At 37.1% G+C, this 26,935-nt stretch overlaps 1 protein-coding gene across 13 annotated transcripts in view; it reads right to left on the reverse strand.

Moving 5' to 3' along the window:
- Positions 1-26,935, reverse strand: part of KCNK2 (potassium two pore domain channel subfamily K member 2) — a 131,372-nt gene that overhangs the window by 41,395 nt on the left and 63,042 nt on the right. For all 13 annotated transcript variants that reach the window (XM_030035883.1, XM_030035880.1, XM_030035879.1 and 10 more), the window contains one exon: positions 23,102-23,219. In XM_030035883.1, the coding sequence (XP_029891743.1) occupies positions 23,102-23,219 (118 nt within the window). The remainder of the gene's footprint in view (positions 1-23,101; positions 23,220-26,935) is intronic.

Consider the following 26,935-nt stretch of genomic DNA (forward strand, 5'->3'; position numbering starts at 1 on the left):
TATTTACTAAGTTGTTGTTTGTAAGCATTTCCATCCTGAACAGGTATTTGTGCTTATTTCACATACTCTCCTCATGGGACAATGTGAAAACCCAGACATTAAGAGTCTAGGTTAATACAAGAGTATTACTCATCATGCTTTTATCTAACCCCTCCAAATGTTTCCATTTTTATTTAGGAATATACAATCCTGAAGATCACACCAACATAACCAAGGCTGTCTATGCTGAAGGGTTTAAAAGAAGCCAAATGTTTCTTCCAATTTTTTGGCAAATAATAATAGCTAATTTTGCAGAAGCCTGCATAACAATCACAAACAGAGAAAACAAAATATATACTTTCCCAATCCATATTACTTTCTTTACATTCAGCTTGAAGAAGGAAATCGGAGCAGCTAGTTTGTGTCCAAATATGTAAACAAAATTGTCTCCTATTTAATTTATATGGAATCATCACAGAAAGATTACTACTCAAAACATTTTGTAACTCCAGCTGCTTTTGCTTACAGGATCTCATTTTCCTCAAGCAACCAGAATAGAACCTAACTGGGATGATAACTGGGAATACAGTGAATGTTTTAAAAAAAATCCCACTCAATGCCTAAATTCATTTGTTTACACTACAATTGTCTGATTCTGCTGGACACTATTCATTCAAGAGAACACCTCTGTTATAATCATATATATATATAATCATATATAATTGTTATAATCCTCTGATTATAACAATTTTGCAGCAAGTAATTAAGCTATCATAAACTGAAGCCTAACTATTTTTAGCTTGCTTTAACCAGGACTTCTTTTCTGGGACCAGAAATATTTGTAAGAGCAATCTGTGTCAGTTTGGTATCTCCCAGCTTCATCTGTCAATGCAAAAATGGGAAACAAATTGTTTGTTGCCATTTTGTTTTTTCGGCATAGCTTTGTGACTCTTGGTAGAAAACGAACCATCGAATGAATTCTTTATGTTTACACACAAACAGATGAAAGCTAAATTATCACATCTATTCATATACCCAAAGACTCAGTGGGATTCGCTAGTGTAAGTCTTTTGATTCCCTTCTTTAAGTGATCATGTACAAATGTTATGATATTTATCATCTGGCATTTTAAATTTTTCCACACCAAAAAAAAAAATCTTTAGGCTCTCAACCGGCTACTAAGACATTAATGAAATCCTTACTGCGTCCCAGATGTTAAAGTTGAAGTCAAAAGAACTTATGCACCACATTTTTTTCCCCCCAAATAAGATGACAAAATCAACTACATGTGTTTCTGTGGTCCGACATACATTAGCTCCGATCAAAAGGATGAAACTCTGGGACCTAAGAGTTTTCCATACTATAGTTCCTGAAATCAGTCTAAAGTAGTACTTCAGTATTCAGAGCATAACAAAAAGTGTACTGCCACCACACAAAAAAAAGGGGAACATTGCATACTGTAAGAATTGTAAGTGAATGAATGGCAATAACAGTTCTTCCAGATAGGACTGTTGGCAATTTAGATTACTTGGTAGGTAAATACTACATCACTACACGCACTAAAATACATTAAAATCATGAATAATCAGACTAGAAATATTTTTTTCTAAACAATTCTATGTAAATTTAATTTACACTTAGTTCTACAGTTCAGAAGGGTCAAAACAGATAAAAAGTTTTGAACAGAAATAAATGTTTAATGAAATGCCTACAGATGAAATTTATTCTCAAAAGAAATCCTGTTCCCAAATGCATTTTTCTACTAGAATAAAATGGTTATATATGCCTGCTAGAGGAAGTCACAGAAATAGAGCTGAATGATCCAAAGCTATCTTTAATTGTAATAGCCATTGTGAAAATAAGTAGACATAGGACTCACACGGAGCCACACTTAGGAAGCAGAATATACAAAGATTCTACATAATAGTATCCTATTCCTTTCGTGTCTTCAATTATATTCATGTAGTATACACACACAAAAAAATTAATTAGATGCAATAGATATGCCTTTCCTTCTTGTTACTCACTTTAAGAAAATTGCTGTAGACATTGGCTCATACTAAATCAAAGTGCTCCAGAAATACAGTTATTTTTATGAACACATATTGGTGTATTTATTGAAGTAAAGAAGAAATGCCCTTCCAAAAAGATATTAAGACTAAGCTTTGAACACTTCTGCCTTCAGAATCCACACATACAGGTTAGAAATACATGCAGACAAGAATGAAAACAAACCAAATCATGAGTTTGTACACAAAGAACCAGTCTCATATCTCTCAAAGTGAAAAAAAAAGGAATCAAATTTTAAAAATCAGAATCCCCAACATGGGTACATAACAACCCTCGAAAAAATGTGTACCAGACACAGACTTTTGGAAGTGAAATTGCAGGTTATGTATTCTGATGAGATGCTTAAGTACCTGGACATCATAAGATGTTGATCATGAAACACATGATTCACCTTCCTTATCTTGAGAAGGTTTTTGCCAATTAAAAATGCCAATCAATTACAAGAATAGTATAACAATTTTCCACAGATATCTCTAGAAAAATAAACTACCTTTGAGATTATGTATATTTTCAGATGTGTATTGACTAAAAATAAAGTTAGAACCATTTTAACTATACATTTAACAATCTCAAAATAGGTAACACCCCTCCCAATTCTTCTCCAGGCAAAGAACATACTGTGAACTGGAAATAAGTGTATTCAATACTACAGAGAGAGTAACTGGCTCTATATACCACAATTCTTTTTCCCTGCACATCTTAAAAAAATCTATTGCATATGACTAAGCCACTTGATGCTACCTCTTCTATCCTGAACAATAGCCTCCAGATGCTCATTTTCATATATCAGTAGAACTGGGGGGGGGGAAAGAAGAATTATAAATCTGATGCCTGTGATGTCTGCAGTGGAGAAATACAATCTGCATTTAACAGAAGCTGGCATAGAGCTTTTCAGCGCTTCATTTGAAAACTACATGGTGTGCCTCAGCTGTGTCGTACAACCCTGTGCTCATGAACCCTTGGCAAACACTACAGAGTCCTAGTAAATATCTAGTACACAACCAGTCTTTCCTACAGCACTGTTATAATTTTGATGAACTGAGAATCTAGAAACTACCACACAAACTAAACACTCCGTTGAACAATTTATGCTAGGAAATACAGGATTCCACATAAAAATAGCCTCAAAACCAAAAGTTTTCTCCAGTCAGTATATCATGGCAGCATTTAGCCAACAAAAATATTAATTTATTTTCTTATTTGGCATCAGTATTTTAGGATGCAGGCCTGCCTGTAACAATGGTGGAAGACTAGGAGAAACTGGGCAAGTGATATAAGAGGGAAGGAAGTTCAAATCCAATTTTTAGGATTGGATAAAAAAAGTTGCACATTTCTCAAAGTGGCTGATGCTTGCCTTTTGTTATCTCACTCATTTTAAACCCTACCACTCTCAATCTGATTTGAGAACAAAGATCTCCTTGCAAAATTATTGTCATACATATGAAAAATTCAGAGCTCGAAAATGGATATACACCCTGGCCTTTGGACAGTCATGTAATAAAATTAAGAATATAAATTATAATGCAACTTCTTCCTGTAACAGCTCCCTGATGAACAAAATCAGGTATTTAAAATTCCTCCATGTTTTTCATGCACAAAAAGAAAACCAGACATGCTGCTAACTCCATTCCTCTTCTTCAGGGAAGCCACATGAGTGTGTCTTTTTTTCCACTGTATTTCTAAGCAGGCACAAAGGATAGGCCTGGTCACTTGCCATCCCTTGATTTCACTGTCCACATGACTGTTTCTGGCTTCAGCTACCACTACCCGTGTTGCTTGTTATCTTCTAACTTGAAGGAGGAAAAAGCATCTTTTAGCCAAGTGACATGAGATGTCCTGGCTGAGGAGGCTTGAAACAAGGGAGAACATGAACAGCAGAAAGAAAAAGCAGAAGGTTTTTTTCACCCACTGTTACTGAATTAGCTTTCTTTTATTTGCTCCCACACTCCCTTCACAACACCCCCTTCAGAGAAAGTTGACAAACTCTTGAGCCCCACAGAATTTAGCTCCATTAAAATGTCTCTGACCAGAAATGAGACCAGGATCCAGAGCTCTGCCAGAGGCTCTGACCACAGTACCAATCCTCTGCAAAGTTCCTAAGACAATATCTTATAAAAGCTGGATATATTTATTTTTTCTACCAGAGATTAGACCTGCAGAAGTTAGAACCCTGCTCAGGGCTCCAGAAATCCCTGAGAAGTTAGATAAAACTGCATTATTCTCAAAGGGACTGATAATATGCATCCAAGATCACTCCTGCTATCGCTCAAACCAAAAGTCTCCAAGACAGTCAAGCTTACCTGTCATTCAAGAGCTTCACAAAGAACAAAACTGCATAGCACAAGTGCCACAGACCCCCTCCCACAAGGCAGGGCAGTATCAAGGCAAAGAGGAGAGGACCAAAGCTGTCACCACATCAGCACCACAAGCTACTGGGTGACACAGCCTTGGTGCAGCCATCTGGCTGTAAAACCATCTGTTACCCCTGTTCAGACCACCACTGCAGACACCAAAGGTTTTTAGTCAGTGTTTACTTGTATACTGGTTGAGGGGATCATTTGTATCTTTGCATCCCAGAGACAAATACGTTCAATGGACATCATACAGCAATTACCAAGGCATATCAGCTACATGTGAAGTAACACTCAAAACAACACCCAGAAGGAGATCTTAGGTACACAATTTATATACAAGAAATCTGATTTCTCATAGCTGGTCAGCCTCTTTCCTCTTTGCATTAATTCGAAGAGAAATCTCTGCATGAACAAAAAGTTGTTAACATACACTTACGTGTCTGGAGGTGGGAAAAATAAGTGACTATTAAAAGGTAAATACACATACTGCTTGTAGAGATGTCTATATATATACTTAAAAGATCCTGATGCAAATACATACGTGTAATCATATGTTCATACCTTTAAACATATATTATTTGTGCAGTTAGAGGATAAAGAAGTTTATTGTACACAGATTGTGTTATACTGTTCTTCCTACCACGTGGCTGAGCCATGGTACTGTAGCCGAATACCAGGAAGTCTTCATATTCTATCATATAACAAGACATATCCTTCTGGAGGTCTTTTGCGGTTCCAGTCAAGTTATTTTAACCCCCATTAGCTCTGAGCAAGCTGAGGGAAGTTATGGGAACAGCTGTGGCTGCCCTACAACACAGCTACCAGGAACTAAATTGTTCCACTATTAGAACAGGTAAGAGAAAATCTCCAAAACCTCCCAGTGCAGAAGTACCTTACTAGGCTGGACTTGAAACCTTTCTGCATTGTCAGCTGGCACAGTCTATGCAGCACTCAAAGCAGCACAAAGGTCTGAACTCAGCATCTGTGTACCAAGTCACCAGTTTTGAGTGGGACTTCAGTGGAAAGTCTCCAAAATACAGTAAGCATGGGTAGCCATCGGTGAAGTACACAATAGCTGATTGCTGAACTTACGTGCTTTAAGGAGACTGAAAGCCAGTGAGTCAACAGAAACATACAATGTCTATGAAAAATAGAATTTTGATATGTATACGAAAGGACAAGGATTGGCAGAGCGGACTTTAGCAGTATCAAAATAAACTCATCAGAATCTAATGTGTAAGAGAGAGAAAACTAGAATGGCATTAATTTGAAGTAATATTAAAGAATATATAGCCAATTAACCTGGAGGTAGTTTCAGTAAAACTACCTTTACACTGGACCATGGTTGTATTCCCCAGATTGAAGGAAAATTTTTTTTAATACTATTTTTTCCAGTGTATTTAAAATAATTTGTATTAGTATTAGCACAGAGTGCCTCACAGGAAGCACAAAATGTCATGACTACAGAAAGACCTCAGAAGCATATGCCTCTAACACAGATGGAAAACAGAAAAGTGGAAAATTCTGGGGTCAGACATCACTGAACTTGCAAATGCTGAATCCAGCTGTAACACCAGGCACATCTTGTCTTCTCCTAGCCTCAAAATCATCCCTTTTCCACAAGAGTTCTCCAAGGTCCTGACCCACAGAGAACCTCCTCGCGCTCCTCAAGTGAGGCACACGCACAGGCGTTTGTAGGCTCAGGACCTAGCGTTTTAACTACACCACGTCACACATGCATTATTTTTAAGTGTTCATGGTTGGATATGATTCCATCTGATTCACGTATAGATTTACTAGCTGTATGCATCAATACTGTCAAATGCTGTCAAATCTGCTTTTCTCTCTGGAATCTTCAGATTTTAATTTCCCTAGAAATTTCTTTGTGATTTAGTATTTACCTATAGTGTTAATGATAGTGCCATATGCAATATATTATGTGACAGATTTATTACTAGGGGCTCACAACTGGACTAGCCTAAAACCTAAGTTTTTTAAATGCTTCATGATAAAAAGAAGCAGCTCCAAAGAGTGCCACTTGCTGTCTCAAAGCCCCCTCCCCATTCAGATGCAGGCTGCAGCCTTCCCTGGCAAGGTGTCCTCTTAGTTCTGCAGTTATTTTTCTGGGTGAGTTCAGAGGGACAGATGGAAAAGGAGACAAGAAAGGTGGGTGTAGATGAACTTGAGATGAAAAGGATGTTAGAAAAAGATGGGGAGAGAAGGAGAGAGTGCTGGAGAAAGCAGCCAGCACAGGATGAAGAACGCCCACTTGGGCTTCCAGACAAATGAGAGGAACATCCCAGCTTTGATTCTTAGGTAGGCGTCTCCTCTGTACAATTTCTCCAAAGGCCCTATGCCAGGGAGACACATAACATCCCCAGACCCAGAACACACTTTGCACTATTCTGTGTCCAGTGGTCCCTCACCAATAAAGCTTTCACCATCCCAGCTGCTTTTTCAGCTTCTCCTGCTATGATTTTTTTGGTGTTAATTAATAAGCAGATCTCTGTGGGAGCATTTTCACGGAGGGCTGCAGTTGAAGTTTCCATCCTCTCTCTGCATGACTACTTAGCAACATGCTGTTCTAACAAGCATCTGGTAATCTTTCATGTCTTCCAACAGCTTTCAATATTTCATTCCTCTATCCCATCATTAGAGATAGGTGCTTTAAGTAGAACACAAAAATTTATTTTTTGAAAAATCCTGAACTTTCTGGATGAGGATGAGAATGAAGTAGTTCTATCTTTACATCCAGCACATGAACCACCTTACAATTGCAGGAGTGCACAACCAGCCAGTGGCAAGCTGCCATGACATATTTATTGCCCTTCTGAAACACATCACAGCATGTATCCTCAGCAAAGGCACACTGCTCACTGTTGCATGCAGCCTGGCTGGCACGGAACTCACACATGCCCAAGACTGACAGGCTACTTTCATGATGGATAACATTATATATTCATGTATATGCCCATGCAATCACACATCTGTCAAACATAGGGTTCACAAAGCACCACAGTGTAAAGCTACCACTCAAACATGATGGGTTGGTTTCTCTCAAAGTCAAATATAAAAATTCTTGATGCTAATGAGATCTGAATATGGATCCCATCCTATCATCAATCTCTGTTTTATTGCTAGTTCTAGGGGAAAGTCCTCATGTTTCTTTCTTTGATTCCCACCTCTATTACCCTATCACGGCTGCAGAGCATAGGACAGGACTTGTTCAGCCAGGCAGAACGTGGAGAAGGGAGGTCTCTAATGTGGAAGCCAATGTATTACAAATTATTTTCTTGACTGACAAATAATTTTGACTGCTTCATTATGTTTTATGAATCATATCTCTAAATTCATTTATTCTAAAGCTGATATCTTATTTTCAGCATATTAGGGAAGAATGATTATTTCTAATTAGTCCCTATAAGTTACCACTGACAGAGAAATATTAGACAACCACTAAGGTTGAGGTGCTCTAACTATCAAACAAAACGTGGGGTTGGAGGGGGAATAAATGAGTAGCACAGATAGGTCTTTACACTTCCACTGTCAGTGCCACACTTGATATTTGTATGATGATCCAGCAGCATATAATTATGGAAATCTCATTTTAAAAATTAAGTGAGAACAATAAACATTTTTAAATGTTTTACTATGGGAGTGGAGACATGAGTCTCTCAATATCTGCAAGATGGTTCAAACATTTCATAGAGAGGCCTAATAACAGTTCTTTTATAATCAGGATGGTAGAACAACACAAATGGGATAAAATGACAGAAAAGCAAAATGTCTTTGAGTATCTGATATAATTAGAAAAACAACAGTATTTGGGGTAAATGAGGCCTTTCTCAGCTGTGCTCAAAAAGCTCGTCTGTTCTTCCAGCTGTTTTGAGTGGCTTTAGTAAAAGATAGTGCCTTTCTCTACAAATCATACCTCTTCTTACAAAGAAGTAATCGCCCATTATTGAATTCTAGTCATGTTATAGACATTTTTCTCCATCATAAAATGCTGTGGTTTTATCAATATGTAGTAAGACTTGCTCATAAAAGAAGAAATCTCTACAAAACCCATTCTTCCAAACTTGCAATAGATCACCAAGAAATCATGATCATACTCTACTACAGTCTACTTCTTCACACAACCATTCCCAGGTTTATGAACTGCTTTCACTAGACTTATCTGAGAATTACTTTAATTTTAAAGATAATTTAAAATTTAATTTAAATTAATCTTTAAAAGTCCCAGTTCCTTTCCTGTCTATCTCTTCTTCCCTATTAATATTATTGATCGACAAGGCTGCTTTTTAACTCTGTAAATCTCTCTAGTCTACAAGATCGAATATTTGCCATACTACATTATCATGTAGGTTCATCAAGCTCACTACCACTGGGGGCAATTGCCAGAGCTGGTTACTTCAAAGGATAGCAGAACATGTCATAACATAACACACCTTTCCTATTGTTCTTGAAGGAACCATACTCCTGCCTTCTCTATGCATCATTATTTCAATGAAACAAAAAAGCTGAACTTAAGATATCAAATGTTCATTTCTGTTATAAGGTCTAATACATGAAGCCACAAGACTAGGTATCTGCCATCTGCAGTTCCTGCAACTCCAGCCTTTAAAATGGAGCATGATCCTTGGTCTCTGCAACACACTGACATTCCTTCATACTAAAAAAAAAAATCTACTACACAAAGCCCCAGACAAATTGATACTGTACACTTGGACATGCAATTCAGGTTTCTCACCCCACCAGTGAGGCACTCCATGCAAACATTTGTCTCTCCTGCAAATAAGTCAATGAAAATAAAAAGAAAGAAGGACATGTTGGTATCTTACCCTGTACACTAACCCAAAATCAACTGGTTTAGTAGCAGGATACAATTTTTTTTTTTCCTTTTTATGCCAGACCTACCAAAACCGCTGTCCTGGTTTCGGCTGGGATAGAGTTGGTTGTCTTTCTAGTGGCTGGTGCAGTGCTATGTTCTGAGTTCAGTATGAGAAGAATGTTGATAACACTGATGTTTTCAGTTGTTGCTCAGTAGTGTTTAGTCTAAAGTCAAGGATTTTTCAGCTTCTCAAGCCCAGCCAGCGAGAAAGCTGGAGGGGCACAAGAAGTTGGCACAGTACACAGCCAGGGCAGCTGACCGAAAGTGGTCAATGGGGTGTCCCGTACCATGTGACGTCACATACCATGTGATGTCACATCTAATATAGAAAATGAGGGGGAGTGGGGGCGGGGAATTGCCGCTCAGGGACTAACTGGGCGTAGATAGGCAGGTGGTGAGCAATTGCACTGTGCATCATTTGTACATTCCAATCCTTTTATTATTACTGTTGTCATTTTACTATTGTTATCATTATCATTATTAGTTTCTTGTTTCCTGTTCTATTAAGCCATTCTTATCTCAACCCACGAGTTTTACTTCTCTTCCCAGTTTTCTGCCCCATCCCACTGGGTGTGGGGGGAGTGAGTGAGCGGCTGCATGGTGCTTAGTTGTTGGCTGGGGTTAAACCACGACAACCACTCTATTGGTAACACTGCAGCTTCAGAGGCATCTATGAATCTATGCATTTAACAAGACATCTAGCAATGAAATCTTTAATTCTTACATTTCAGTATCTTCACTCTTATCTAACGCTATTTTGAGATTAATATTCTACTAGTAGCAATTGCTCAGTTATAATGTGTGCATTTCTGATGGCACTGACTCATTTCTTCTCTATTGCTGTAGAACCACACTGGCTACTGCTCCTTTTACCCAATTGCAAGAAACGCATAGCTTGAAGATTGCAAGCTAAAAAACACAGAGCAAAGAGTACAGAATAATGACTTCTCCAAGCCTTCACTGACCTATAGTGGGCAAAAGGGACTATCAGTTTAGCTGAACAATCAAATCCATATTTCATATTTGTCTGTAGACATGAAAATTCTGAACAATTTAACAGCAATGACTAATTAGCAGTCAAAAGTTCAGACAAGAGCATGCAATACTTGCAAGTACAGATTTAAAAGCTATTTACTAGGATGAAAAATATATTAATAAGAATCTGTCATAAGTCATTACAAATTTATAGATGTCTCTTCACACAGATGATCTACAAACCCTCTCACAGCAAAATAAGGTATTTTAGGCAAATACAAACCTAAATTACATTTTTATGTAGCCTAAGAAAATACCACTTCAGGGCTCAGATAAAGCTCAATAAATCCCATAATGAGACACACAAAAATTAAAAATTTCTCAGTCTTGATGATCGATAATGGAGCAGTGAATCAGATAATGGATTCTTGTTCTGGTAAGCACATTTTCTCTGGCCAGTTCTTAACCAGACACTAGACAGACATATGTTCAGAGAAGTTCTCCTTTCTCAGGCTGTTGAATTACACTTTCCAATTACACTGTCCAAAATGTGGAGCAAGGTTTAGAGCCCCTAATATAGCTCCTTCCACATCCACCGTCCTTTCTTCTATTAGACAAAGAATAGAGCAAGCAGAGAGCAAAAGTTTCTTTGCCTTTCACCAGGAGCACTGTCAGAGATGTCAGTGCTCTAACTCTTCCCAAATTCTAGCAAATGTATTTTCCTGCACCCATTTCTCCAAGCAGCAATCATGGTTGTTTATCAAAAGCCCAAATGCTGAGGTTTTGCAAATAAACTGTGATTTTCTGATCAGAGTGAAGTTTATCAATCTGTGGTGCAATAAAAGCATGAATTGGTATCTACAGGTCAGTTTGAAGAGGAGAAAAGGTTCAACAGAGCAACAATGCTGGCAGATTTCTAAAAGCTTTTGGTGACACCAAATGTGTTTCAGCATGTTTATGTCCAAATCTAAGACTACATTCAGACTGCCAACTTGATTTCAGAGTGGGTACCAACAACATATAATCAAAGACCTTTTTAAGCCATTAAAATTACTGGTTATTTCCTATAGAGAATGTTACCTACTTAAAAGCCAAAGTTAGAGGCTCTAATAGCCTCTGACATTACTTTACCTTATTTAACTAAAAGATTATAGAGTAAGATTAAAAGATCCACCACTACATCGAAAAAAGTTTCAGTCTTTTTGTCTGTTGTGGCTTTTTATTTTTTAAATAGTATTCAAATATCACATAAAATTAGATCATGTAAATTAGAAGTAGTAGCGATCCTTAATCTGAGAGATCTTTGATGCAGGAATTTTTCTTGATTGCAGACCTAGTAAAAAAGATTAGCAATTTTAACTGTATATTGTAAGATATCTCTCTAACATGTCATTAGTTAAACTGAGCAATACAGACACTTGATCCTATTGCTACCATTATGATCCAAAATACTTGCTTCAAAGAGTTTGTGATCTAAACAAACAAGACAGACAAAACAACACAACAGCAAAAAGATCAGAACAGTGGATGGCAAGCACCATGCTGGTTCCACAATCATTTGTTTGCTGTGAAGCATCACACTGCAAAAAGCCTCAAAGACCTGTGAACCAAGGTCTTCTATCCATCCATGTTTTCCCTGATAACTGTTTTGTCACACTACCCAAAGAATGCAGGTAAACTGAGCAAGTCATTACTAATAAATGATCCAATTATATAATTTCAGAATGAAAGTCTGCAAAAATTAGAGGTGAACAAATAATCCTCGCTATGGCTAATCCTGGGGGTTAAAGAGGAAAAAAGACAACTAAAACATTCTGCATTTGGACAGGAAGAAACAGCATCCGTAGAAAAGAGGAAGGACTTTCCTTCCTATGCAGTAGCTTCAGATGGTGAAAGTTTCCACAGGTTAGCAAAATGTTAACATGTAATAAAAGAGATCTGATCCTTCAAGTATTTATCTTTACCAAAAAGAAAACTTTCTTGAACTAAAATAAGTTGTACAACTAACCCCAGTGACAGAAAAGAGTTTATTTGTTAGCCCCACAAGTGCTGAGCATCATCAATCCATTCTTGAGAAGTATTTAATTCAGATTATATGCCTGGAGAAAACAAGTGAGATGAAAAATCTATACAGCAAAAGGTGATGACAGCAAGGAAGCAATTATTCAGAAGTTACAGCTGGAGCCTGGCTATCCAAAACAAGAGAGGACCCAAGAGTGATGTACCCAATAGTTCCATTTGATTACAATTTCAGGCATCCTCATGACAGTCTGGCACATAAGAAACACCATCAACATTTTCAAATAAAGTCACCCTTAACCATATATAGTCTTAACACTGGATACCAGAACTTAAACATATGTTTTATAGAAAAGAATAACAAGTTTTGTGGAATGAAAAAAAATGTAGTTACATTCAAAGCCTTAAAAAAACCCATCTTTGCCTTGATGGATTTTGTAAAGCATTTGAATTCTGAAGATTGGATTTCTTTTTCCTACTCAGACTGCTTGAGACTTTCCAACTATTCATCTGAATATTAAATTAATACTTCCATACCCACAGTATCTGAGCATACTGAATTAATAATTTCAGATGGACAACTAGTTGAGTAAGTATCCCTACAGGTAAGGGAGACTAACTGGGACCATGATTACTATCAAATTCCTGTCCAACAAGCAAGGCTTTAATTTACACAGTTTGTATCATTGTTATGAAAAATCCACAGTAAAGATGTCCAAATGAAGTCTTTTCTTTCAGAAATGTCTTTTCTTTAATTATACTTGGCTTTCTCTAGGCTTTGGTTACTGGTTCAGCAAAACACACCAAAATCCCACACAAGTGCAGAAAATGGAGAAAAGCACATCTCTAGTAAAGCCACAACAGTAAAACTATCTGCAGATTTGTCCCCACAGAACCAAAAAGCCAAAAACTTAGATGCTCATCTCTTATTAACATCAAAGAGTATTTCTAACAGCTTCTCTTAAAAAAAAAAAAAAAAAAAAAAAACAACAAACTACAACAACAACAAAAAAAAAAAATCAATCTGAGACTGCCTTGGCTAGAATAAGATGAGTTTCAGAAAGTAAGGTAACTACAAGGATAAAGGTGTTATTCTTCCTGATCCTGCTGCACAAGTCCAGACTAAAATTTTAACCATTAGTATGCAATATAAGAACATCTTGAGAAAGAGAGTAACTCATCATATGTTTTACAGGCTAACAGTTGTACTACCACGCATATTTATTTGCTTTTTGCTAGTATGTAGCAGACAATGGTCCTTCCTTTTGCTTACATCCCATTTTTTTCACACCTGAAAAGCATCTAACTATTCATTGGTGAAACCCAGCATGACCAGAAAAGGGTAGATAATGCATATATAGGGCTTTTCTGTATTGTCACCTAAAATTTGCATCCCGTGATTCCTTTTGACCACCTATCTTGCTAGTAACTTGCAAGTAGCAGGTGTCTTTTGTAAATGTCTGCTCCTCCCAAATGAAAAACTGAAGACATTAGAACATAGCTTTTGTACTTAATGATTACACTCACATTAGCAGTTCAAATCAGTTTTTATCCTTTTTGTCTTAAGCACTGCACATCCAGATTATCTGCATGTTACTGTAGAAATAAACATGTGCTCCTGAAAAATACGGATTTCTAACCCACACTGAGATGTGAGCTAGAACTTTGCTTGCAGTCATACCAACTGATGCAGATCTTGCAAAAAAGGATGACACCAGAGGGTGAGATTTTCCAAAGCACCAAAGGATTCAATACAGCAAAAGGCTCGTGGAAAAAAGTTAATGGATTTTGTTAATTTCCCTTTCGCCTGCATTTCTACCCAGATTCCCTTTTGGTTTTTCAGGTTTTTTTAATGGCACCAAGCTGCTGGCAATAATAAGAAAACTATAAAATATAGAGAGCTCTCAGTGTATAAAAAAAACCAACACTTTTATAAAATGCTAATGGATATTCTCATGTGCTGTAGTGATACCTTAATGCTATTTTACTCCATACTGCTGGTGGCACAACACACCAGATTTTATACTACTGGCATTTCACCTTTTCAAGAAATCTTTAAGCCCTTATAGGCTGTAAGCATAACTACCTTTTCATATTCTTTGGAAAAAAAAAAAAAGTAGTCCACTTTCAAGTGTCATTGAACTAGAATCTATCAGTTTTTCAATTTCAGCTGTCAGGGATGGTACATCCCAGTTTACATACAAACATTTGAGTGAATAGAGGGCTAAGAGGCTATCCTGGCCAAGCGAGCCCTTTACTTCAGCAGATCCTAGATGTCCCAGTCAGTACACCACTGGAACATCCAGGCCCAGCTATTCCCTGTGAGCACTAGCCCCTCCCCTTCTCCAACCAGTCAGAGTGCCAAGGGGCATTCCTGGGACTTGTGAGCAGATGTACGGTTGATGTGTACTTCGAGCAAAACCTCAATACAACACAAGCAATCTTCTTCAGATCTTAGCTTCCAGGAAGAAAAACCACCTCATCCTACATTCAGGTCAATGTGGTAGGCAAACAGAGTGGGACTTGTATTAGGCAGGTTCTCACCTGGTATAAAGCCATATGCTATTTGGCCAGATTTGTCAAACTGCTCAACAAGAGATCTTCAAGTCTTCAGAATCCAGAACTTCTGATAAAGGCACCTAAAAATTGCCTTACTTTCTAAAGCGATTAGTAGGCAGAAATTCCAGCTGAGATAGTCAGCTTCATTTTTAAAGGAGGTTACAACCCAACACACCACACTTATATTGTTAGTCTTTTTTGGAAGAGAAGGAAAAAAAAAAAAAAAAAGAAAAACTCTGGCATTGATTATGGCTACCATTCCCTTTTTAAAAGCTGGTCCTGTTTAGCAGCTGAACTAAACAGTAAGTGCAAACAGCTGTGAATAAAGCAGCACATAATGGTAAAGAGCTTAACATGGTCAAAGGGGAACTTACCAACAGATTATCCTAATGAGATACACTACATACAGGTGCTTTTATTTTGACCTTTAAACCTCACACACTCAGTGACTCCAATTTTGTTACTCTTTGTTTAGTAGAAACAAAGCATAAAACATTCACTTTTTTCTGTATTTTCCAAAATCCTGGGCCTCTGTTTGCTTATAGGATTTGAAGTTCTCATGGTTGGTTGCACCGCTCCTGATGCAATTACAAAAATAAACAAAAGGGGAAGCAGGAAATAATTTCATTCATCCTAGCATTCTGCAAACAGTGTAACCATATTCAGCAATTCTTCCTAGCAGCCCTTCCTTTATTGATAGCAACAAGCTTTCGTAACCTGGAAATTAAAATGGACATGATCGGGAGGCTCGGAAGCCCTATACTAATCAGCCAGTGGTGAGAAATCTAAATAAAGAAAAGAAAATCCAGCTCCATTAGCACACTAGCATTAGCAGAGTAAGCTGTGAAAATTTCAGTGCTCATTTGCAGTGTAAATTGGGGACTGTGTCACAACTGACAAATTGACATTTTCACTCCACAGCAAGACCTCAGCAGAACTGTATGAAGCATAGTCTGTTGTTTAGGAAACTACAGAAGGTACAAAACAGTGATGGAAAGCTCCATACCTGGCAATTCGTTTTAACATAACTTTTTGCTGGTTTTGAGGAAAAGGAAGATTAAAAGGTCAGAATGTACGAGCACATCAAACTGCAAAAATAGTATGTATTCCTCCTTGCTTTGCAAGATCCAACAATAAATAGACACCACACCAAAATAAAACCATCAGTGCTGCCTAACAGGAAGCTTATCAATGAAATTAAAAAGGCTTTTTTGACAAAACTGATTTTCAATGAAATCACATCAATGCTGAAAAACATTCCAGGTGGTCAGAAAAAATATTCCAGAATATATAGTTGGAAACTCGGTGTTACAAGAAAATAAGTAGTTGGCAGTGCTCTGAATCAGGATTAAAAGACCAAAAAATGTGAAAAAAAAGATCAGTGCAAAAAAGATATGAAAAGTGATATGAAGTGTCACTGATGCTACTACAGTCCCTAAAGAGGCAGCACCCCTTTCTACCATCCATTGCCAAGTTTCTTGTCCAGAATTCAGAACTTACCAGGTCAACAAAATCTCCCTTGTACATTCACACTACTAAGAGGCTACATCACCCTAAGCTTTTCTAATATACCTAATAATTTAAAGTAACAATATGACCAGAAATATCAGATCCTTTCTGTTATTAATATGGCCCACAGAACATGCAAGTGCTGGCAATTTGACATATACGTGCATGTCAGACACCTGTGTATCAGAATGGAGCTGGTAGAAAAAATAGCACTTCTCTGTGTAATTAAAGCTGTGTATCATCCCATAGACTTGCACTTCTTCAATTTCAGAGCCACCCTTAGCATTGTTGAGTATTCTAGCACGTGCAGGAAAAAAATGGTTCTCTCCTTCTCTTAGTCTCAGTTGTTTTGGTCAGTGAGGCTCAATTTCTTTTCTCTGATTTGCTCATTCAATTTATTTCAATTTTTTCTGATATACAAGCCCTCAATGTCTCTAACTGAGCTCTTCATCTAATATTTCCTTTCAGCTCTTCACCATGGTCCTTCCTCCACCACTGTTCCAGGTTCCCTAGCTCCCAGCAGTCTTATCCTAATTATTACTTCTGAACCTTGTATGGTCCAAGTGTTATTTCCTCAGCATTCGAGTCAGATAAGCCCTCTTTCTCGCTGCCTGAACAAATGCAGGAGAAAATTGAGGGCATAGTGGTAATACACTCTCTACTCACTGTCCTTAGGAGAAATAATTACAGGGGAAATCTTGTTTAGTCGCTACTGTCCTGGGAGAGAGTATGCTCAGTTCAGATGAAGTATTTGGAGAGTTTCGTTTTCAAATCCTAACAGGTCTCTCCAGAGCACGAGCAAACCACTGTTTGTCAACAGCCAATAACTGGGCCAAATTCAGACACTTTTTCACAGGAGCAACAAAAGAAGCAAAGGAGATAGATAAATTAGAATGGAAGAAATAGAGACTAAAAAGCTATTTTTAGCTCTAACATCTTTTATTAAGAACAGCAGCACAGGGATGGGAAGGTAAGCACAACGCTAACCTGGAGGAAAGATTGAATTCTGAAGAGATCTCAGGGGGAGTTTTTTTAAATAATATAGTTCTTTATGTTGACATTTCATCAGATGAGATATACATATTTAACACACTTTGGGAGTCAATATGAAATCATGGTAAGACAGCAGGAGTTTTCGGTGGAGTGGTCTTCAGAGTAAGAGATAGAAGGAGCATTTCCACCTCATTCCCCAGCGACCTCTTTCGCATGTCTCTCACTACCACATTTGCACAGACCATAAATCTTAACCACTCTTTTTCTGCATTGCTCTGCAGCTGGTCTTATCAACCGGTTATACTCAGCTTTGCCACACACATACTAGCTAGAAGCTATATGAAATCTGGACACATGCATCCAGGCTACTAGTGGAGGATAAGATCCATGACCTTGCCTTAATGAAACTTTACCTGTTGCTTTGGAAAGGGAAGCAAAGAAGATTATTTCAAGTTGAGGGGCCTTGAAAGAAACAGGTCCTCAGAAGCCATATACTCCGATGTCCACCATGTAGTCAAGTTTATTTAAATCATAGTCCCAAATGCAGATTTGAATACTGATATGATGGAGAAAATCACATATCAGAATATTTTTCAGGCAAATGTATTGTATGTTTTTTCACTTTTAGGAGTTTTTCACCAACCCCCTCCTGAATCACCTCAGCATTTGCACTTTACTCTCTTTTGCTTGCTTCTTCTCTCTTCCCTTTCAAATACACAAACAGACATCCCAGTATTTATATTCTGATAAGCAAATTGGAGTAATCTTTTCAAATGAAATTTTTATACTCATCCTTGATAGCTCTGTTTTTTCTTTGGTGGCACAAACGAGAACAACAAAAAAAAAAAGAAAACCATTCTAACATAATTATGTGATGCTTCTTACTTTTCTGAACTAAGGGAAAAAATTTTCCATGTCATTTGCAATTTTTTTATCTTTATTATTATCTGACATAATAGGTAACACATTTGATTATCAACAATATTTGTCTTTTTATAACACCAAACATATTTTGTATATTTTAGTTATCAACACATTATTCTGTTACTTTGTATTTCAAAAATGCAGTGAAATGGTGCCAGAAGGGACAGATTTAGCAGCAGGATTTTATTATTGTTTCAAATCAATAAGCAAAGTAATAAGACTTTTCAAAATACCCTGCCTTCACAAGAAAAGCTTGTCCAGGCAGTGGGAAAATGGCAGAAAGAAGTACTCCTTACAGTGAAATTGCATTTGAAGCTACATAACTAATTGCAACTCTAAAAGTGACAAATCAAGTTCAGATTTCTAGTCAAAAATATGAATCTTTTTTCAGAATCTTAGTTACTTGCTATTCACAGCTGTTCCCTAAAACATAAATATTTACAGTCTGTTTATTTTTCTTTTTTAAAAAAAGATTCACATTCCTTTGCACTCTTTAATAACAGTTGCTAGGCTTCTGGACCCAAAAAACATAACCGTACTAGCATAGCTAGCTGCATGAAGCCAAGTTAAAGACTTTTTTAGTCATGAGTGAACTTCTCGAGAGGTTCAGTTTCCAGTGCATATGAGAAGTTTGGGTTCAAAAATCAAGGGCTGGTGAAAAAAAGTGGAAAAGGACAATGGGTTCTTGCTTTTTTGATTTGTAGACACAGTTATTAGCAACTATTGGATTTAGACATCAATATGGCTGCAAAGTATCCTTGAGTGCTAAGATATTAATGGAGCTCTGTGAGCAAAGCCCCATGCAGACACGGCTCTGTTTGAAAGGATGTGCTCTGGCAAATCACAGCTACCAGTGTGGTTGCTGGCACTCCCGATGTGCTCACAACTGCTATTCAAGATACTCCATCTTCCAGGACTCTGAATAAGTGCCCTTTCCGCTATATGTCTACTTGCAGTGCTTGAAAAAGTCATTATAGACTGGCTGGAATAACAGCAGAAATAATACAACTATTTTAGATGAAGATCCATAGGAGTGTCATAGAGGTTTTCATGATATGGTTTCTAATATTATGGTTGACACTACATTTTTTATGTGCTGAGACAGCAGTCACTTGGGAAAACAGCTACTAAGCTCAAGGCCTTGGCATGTCTGCTTTGTTTTTTCATTCTTCTAGATACAGGTCTCAAGCTTGCAGTACAAGAGGTCTCCTTTCCTACCCAGCTGCCAATATAAAACATTCTTGGGACCTAAGATATAAGTTGTCTTGGGGGGAAGCAGGGTGTGCACACGTTGTGTCTGTATGCCCATTTCTGAGTTAAGCTACCTATTGAAGGAAATGATCTAGAGGATAAAAAACCATGCACAGTGCCAACAATGCACTCTCAGAATAAAAAGAGGTGACATAAAGATTATTTTCCCCTCTTCCTCAGTACTATCTCCAGCTTTATGATTGAGTTACAATTTCTTCTTGCTTTTCTTCCCAACTCTCTTTTTCCTTTTCTTTGGACATGTGGTCTTAGAACAGGACTGATTGGATAATGACATTTTCAGGTAGAAAAACAGAGTATCTTTTGTGCTTTGCAGTGTGCACAGTATCCCAGGGAACAAGGCAACAATATTTTTCATAGACAATTTTTGCATTCCCATTTCTCCCTGTTACCCTTTTCCCTCCTAGGGACTGTCTGAAACTGCTCTATACGCACAGAGTAATCACATAGTTTCATATTTCTTTGTTGAGATGAGGCGTATTTGTTCTAGAAACATATCCACAAGCGAGAACACCTAACTAAGCAAGCCAAACCTATAACCAGTGAGGTCCCTTCCTGAAACAAGTTTTATGCTGTCGCACAGTAGTAAATGCAAAGCCAAAACCAACCCACTCAGACATGGAAAAAAAGCTACAAAGGACCTTTTCTAAATAAAGTCTTGTGAAATTGTTTGATCCTGACCTCTCAACTAAATCCACTTCTTAGGAAAGATCTAGTAGCAGTTTGACAGATTATGTTCTATTAAAACTGAGTTTATTAATTTTATAACATGCACTGTAAAATTTATTGGATAACATGAAGGATTATAAGAGAATAAAAAACCCTGTTAAATAAACATCAAGCCATGCTTTCTCTTTTGTGAGCAGGCTTTGAAGATCTATTGCTTTACATGTCCCCATCACAAAGCCTTTCAGCAGTCTACAGGAGACCAAGAAGAGTAAGAAACTACAGATGGTTCTGGACTGCTGCCAATAGCCACCAAAATACACTGTCAATATTTTTAACTTAAATGTTCATCACTACTCTGATACAATAATAATAGTAACTCTAAAACAATAACTTATTGCTTAGGGAAATGCTAGAGGCTTTATTTATTATCCCCTCTCCCCAGGAACAAAATACTTGTGGGATGGAAGTGCTACTGTCATAAAGAAAGGTTTGGGAAACACTATCCATAAATAAACTCTTGGTTCCATTTGAATTTCTTGGAGTCTGAGATATCACCAGAAGGAGTGTAGGCTAAATGATAAGGTAAAATTATAGTAATAAGAGATTTGGAAAGCTAGAGAATCTGCTGCAACACTGGAAAGCTATCATTTTCTCTAAGTGGTAGTAATTCCTTTTTCTTATATTCCAGTACTTCCTAAGGTATACAGTCTAAAGGACATAGTATTTATAAATTTTATTCATATTTATGAAATCGCTTTTACAAATTATTTCTGTAAAGTTGTTTTATGAATTTATAAGGTCCTGTCTTTGTCCATAGAGAAAATCTGTAGTGTTCGGCTGAAACCTATGGCAACTCGTTGGAGATGCTCATAAACCACATTTTTAGTCTCTTGAGAAACTAAAATATCAAGTTACATGATAACCATATGCCCCCTAATTGGAAGGAATGCCTTCATTTTCAAAAGGTTACTCAAATATGAAAAGATACTGCTCTGAAAACAAAATCACACCCAGCTTTTACACTTGTCACCATTTTCCCAGGAAAGTCACAATTCCAAGGGCTTTTTGTGACACCTCCACCTGCTGTCACACCGCAAGCCCTGTGAACAATGCCAACCACACTACAGCTTTCATGGAAGTGTGCTGTCCTGAGGGTCTAAGACACAAAGCTCAAAACTACAACTGACTGGGAGCTTCCCGTCAGAAAGGGTCTCCAAGGAAAAAAAGTTACTCCAAAGCCAAAATATTTTATGGAAGATTTTTTTTCCCGGAATTCCTCAGCTTTCTATCACAAAACCTGAAATAAATATTTACAGTTGCCTAGTTTGACCTGATTCTGACTACTTGGGTTTGCAGAAATGACCTGAAATATTAATTTTCAAATGTATTTCCTATTGGGTTATCTTGCCCCTTGGGGACAGCAGATCAGAGGCCTGGATGCCTTTGCAGATCCCCTGCTCACCTCTAAGCAAGACTCATGCATGTTTTGGTAGAATCAGTTCAATAAATTAAATCAGGAAACATTTTGGTTTAGAAAAGCCTTAGTTTTACTTGGAAATAAAATGGTGAAATGAAATGTTCCACTGCTCTAAAATAATTTTTGAATCATTTAATTCCTTGAACGCTTTTCATACATTAACTTTTCTCCTTATTGGGAGCTGAAACAAATATTAAGCATTTTCTACAGGACCTTGGATACTTATGACATGAAGCTTCATGCTGTCAGAAGAGGATAACATAAGACTGATCCTAAAGCTATCCTTTCAAGGTTCTTGCTCTTTTTTGGTTATAATTTGTTAAAATTACATTTTTCAATACTTGTTTTTTTATTATCTTGTGGACCTACTACTATAAAATCAGTAAGTTTGTTGCTGTTCTCAATAAGGTAAGAGTTTTACCTTTTGTTTTCACTAAACCTGTGTTTCAGTTACTCTAGATGTGGAAAAATATTACACATGGACACAATACTTATACATATATATATATAGACATGTATATACTCAAACACAAAAAAAATATAGTACTTACACACTTCTACATAAAAAAAGAACAAAGGTACATAGACACAGGAAAAGAACATCTTCTTCCGTCTCAATATGCATACAAATATTAGGTAATTATTGTAACAATGCTACAATTCCTTACGCATTACTCTCGTAATGTAGGTCTTATATTTTTCTCATTTGATTTCTTCTTCAAATTTCCATCCACCTTTGTGAATGCCCCTTCTGTGATCTGTGAGCTACACTACATCTCTGAACTGTGTACTATGTGCACTATATTGTAGTCAAAGGGAAGAAACTGAAAGATCAAGCGCTGCTCCTATTCACACCTGCTCAGAGGGACAAGTGGCTCTTAAACGCTACACCTTTGGACTTCTCTGAATGCAACAGAAGCATCAAAGTAAGCATTTGAATGTAAATCTGCCTATCAATACAATGCTTATAAGTGATTAAATTAAAGCTGAACCAAATCTTTACCATTTTCTCATCTCTTTCAGAATTTAGAGAAAACAGCAATATAGAATGGGATTATACAGAGTTGAAATTCCATACATCTCAGTCAAGGTTTAATGCACATGTGCTTTAAATCATGCCCTATTTAACACTTGTGATTACACAGTTGACCAAATTCCCCCCAGAAAATGTTTCCACAACCTCTTCTAGTCACCTCACAGAAATACACAGCAACATTTTTCTTCTACAGAAGAATCATTTACTCAGCTAGAGCTCCTTATAGACAGCTATCATTTCTGCCCCCACATCTTAAAAGTAGCTCTCTACTTTAAACCAGAATATTTGGAAGATTTACCATTAACACACACATGTACACACTGGAAATCAAAAGTGTCAGCTCATTTACTATGAAAAGATAATAAGCTGTGTCCTACCTATGGTGGTAATAACAGTGCCAGCAAAGAAGAAGGAACTTCCCAAGTCCCAGTGACTGATCTGAGTAGATGTGTTTCCTAAAGGTATGATTCCTGCATTTATTGCTGCCACTACTTGCTGCAAGTTTAAAAAGATTTTTGTCAATATTCATGAAACAATGATATTAATATACATTACATAATAAATTGATTAAATCACTTATTTAATCCAATCAATAAACCAGAAAAGTATCAGTGTTGCTCTGCTTGAGTTTTATCATTCAGTCAGGCTACAATTTAATCTTTAGCAGACACCCCAAGCACTTCAGCATGCACCAGGGCTGTAAACTTAAGGAGAAAAATCCACGATATCAGTAACAGCATCACCTTAGCTAGATGGCAAACACAATTATTTTTACTGTTGCAATTATTTGGTGAAGAAAAATATGCATTAGACAAAGATTTACAATGAGAGTTTCCGGAAATATTCCTCTGTTCAGTTAGGCAAGCAAATGTACTTCTTAAAAGACAGTAATTTTAAAACTCCAAGAAAAAATGCCCATGCATTGTTTTGGATCAAATGAACTCCAAATAATTAAAACACTTTTGTAGAAGAGATAATTCAATAATTAAAGATTAACAATTACACTTATGGTTATATAACTTTCACTATATTAATAAAAAAATCAGAGTAAAATATCAAATGTGTATCTCTAAGTTTATACATCTATATACTGCATAAATGTTGTTCTTCAAAAATTCAGTTCTAGCAGCTAAAATGAACAAGCTTGCCACTAGTGACATTTTCATAGTCTCGAGAAATATGAAACATTTCCTATTTCAGCAGTCACCTACTGTAAATTCTTATCACGAAAAGTATTTCTGTTTAGTTATATCTCTGTTGCAGATATATACCAGTATTTGAGTTAAACAGTACACATAAAGAAAAAGTATTTTTAAACTTGAAATAAATATTTTAAGGAATGTAAGTTATCATTTCATTCTGAAACTTTAAAACGGAAGTTATTTCGTAATCATGATCCCTATAATAATAATTGGTGTTTAACAAAAGAACAACAGAGGAAGCAATACTGCAAAGCTAAAATTAACATTTTAACTAACTAACTGTTTCTGCTTGGTGAGTTGTCCAACAAAGATTATGCGCACAAAGATATTCAGCAATAGGGCAGACCAGAATGGTTTTCTGTGTGGGCAGTCTATTGTAGAGGAACAGTGTTGTGCAGCAGCAATGATTTTTCCAATCCCGAAGTACATTGATAATTTGCAAATGAAAACATTTTTGTTTCTAAACAGTGCCCATGGACGCCAGTTAGCTGGTCAGAAATGACAAAATACCAACACTGGATTAACCAGGCTATCAGTTTTTCATGGCAGGATCTCAACTTAAATCCACCATTTCCAGTTTGCCGGTTTCAAAGCTCAGATGCACAAAGTAGCCATTTCAACGCCCACAGCTGCGTGCCCGCAGCCACGGGGATCTGGCTGCCACACCTAAGCCGTTTTCAACAGCCAGGGCTGTCAACAGAAAGCCAGCTGGGCTATCTTTACATAGACTTCACATTGGTTTACCTTCTATACCTTCAACTCTTTTAATTTTAACTTATTTAAAAACACCAGAAAGGCAGACATCAAAGGTGTGAAATTTTCAGTCCTACTGAGGAAGCAGAAAGGACGGGGAAAGGGAAGGGGAAGACAGTTTACTTTTCCTTTGCATTGGAATAATAAAGCTTCTTCTATGTTTATACATCACATACAACTCGGCAACAGTAAATACAGCAGCACTGGTACTGACAAGTGTTTACATTACTGTAGGAAGGCACACATCAGGCTAAGCAACATGTGAAAACCATCCCTTGTACTGACTTTATAATTTACAAAATACAGGTATTCCTTTGACATAAACCCCAGTGTGCTGCATTATAAAGCCTACTGAGTACATTTTGAGTTCTGTTTCATTTCAGTGGACTAAGAACTTTCATCACAAGTCCTTGTACTTGCAAATGGCAACATGCTCTCTAGTGAGGACATTACATGGTAAAGCACTGGATCAATATAATTTTATGGGACCATTCATGTTTTATTACAGTTTATTGTACTGGATGAATGCACCACCCAGAGCAACACACCTGTTCAGGCAGTCTAGCAAGCCCAAGGTCTATACAGATCTAGACGTAAAATGTTTTCAGAGCTTTGTATTGTCACCACACATATTTGAAGCCATACTACCTCAATGTCTTTTATATGAAAGGTATGCCAATCTAAAATGCTCAAAGATCCATTACAGCTATGCATTTCCTAACTGCAGTATACTGTACCGACAGATTTCCAGGAAAAAAGATACAACTTAATCCAAAACTGCTCTGTTGGGTCAGACCTAACAACTTAATCCAAAACTGCTCTGTTGGGTCAGACCTAACAAAACACAACAGATGGCTACAAAAGACAATTAGCCACTATTATTATGTCTCTGATTTTAACTAACTGCTAATTAGGAAAAGAACAAGGGCAAGTAGGCAAGTGATGCTTTCTCTTCATACATCCTCCTAACTTCTGACTAAGCACAGTTTTAGGGACTTTCTGAGTGGGACACTGCATCTGCATCATGGTGTTCAGATTGGTTTGGGTGGATCATTTTAGCATGAATTTATCTAACAACTTTTGGAGCTTACTTGTATTTTGGCAGCCAAGTCATTCTGTGGCAGCAAGTTCCGCAATTTACTTGTGGATCATTTAAAAAGCATTTCCCTTTTGAGATTTTTATGTGCTTCAAAGTAATTTTATAAGTTCTTATGTTATGAGAAACACTTGAATAGCAATTTCTTAGTTGTCTCCTTCAAGAAGTTAATGATCTTACGGACCCATCAGCTGCCTCTTTTTTCCAAATTAAAGACTTTCTTATCAAATAATATATTTACCTATTTAAATAAATCTGTTGAATATTGTATATAACTAATTTTTTAGTGCCAGTATTTCTTGCTTTTATTGCCAGACTTTCTTTGTCCCTTTACTGATTTATCTTATCGATTGTTTTAAACATAGTTTTAGTCATAAAGGGCCAGATGATGCCTTCTTCATCACTGGGTGATTGTTTCCAAACACACACTATTATGCTTTCTCCTGCGCTGTTCCCATGTTTGGGAGGAGCCAGCCTTAAATACTAACAAAGTTGCTCCATTACATTCCTTCAGAGTCTTCTGTGAGAGTCTTCCTTACTAACAAGGATGACAGGTAAGGTTGCTGGTTTACTGACATCAGTACTACTATCTCATAAAGTCTTTGCATGTTGCCTGCAGATTTTTCGGGAGAGGTAACTGCATTTTCAGTTCTTTGGATCAGAGGACACCTTTCTTCTTAGTTTGGCCAGTGCCTATGAGCAGATCCTCATCTAAGACTATTCCCAAGCATAATTTTAAAAGAAATTAATATAACTCCTAACATACGTACATTTCAGGGAACTAACTTCAGGGTAGCATCTTCTTTCTGACTACGTCCACTGCACAAACTTAGCTGGAATATGGGTTATTAACATTTCCTTAGCCGAGAATATAAACCCAGGCTCATGCAGCTGATTTCCACTAACTTCACTAAGGGCCAGGATCTCACCCTCAGTGTTCAAATAGCATGCTATTCATTGACGGTCCTGTTAGATTCAATTTGCTCTGCCACTTTATTCTCGGTCTGCAGCCTTTTTTTCTTGACTGATGCCTTACTACTAGAGCAAACACGACCACTTCATTTGTCACAAGTTTGGCATGTCATTCTTTCCTTCCTTCATAACCACTTTCTGTCACCTGAGCCCTTCAGCTTATCCTAACTTATACAATAGCAATAGTA

This window comes from Aquila chrysaetos, chromosome 13 (assembly GCF_900496995.4).
Source record: "Aquila chrysaetos chrysaetos chromosome 13, bAquChr1.4, whole genome shotgun sequence".
Taxonomy (NCBI): Eukaryota; Metazoa; Chordata; class Aves; order Accipitriformes; family Accipitridae; genus Aquila; species Aquila chrysaetos.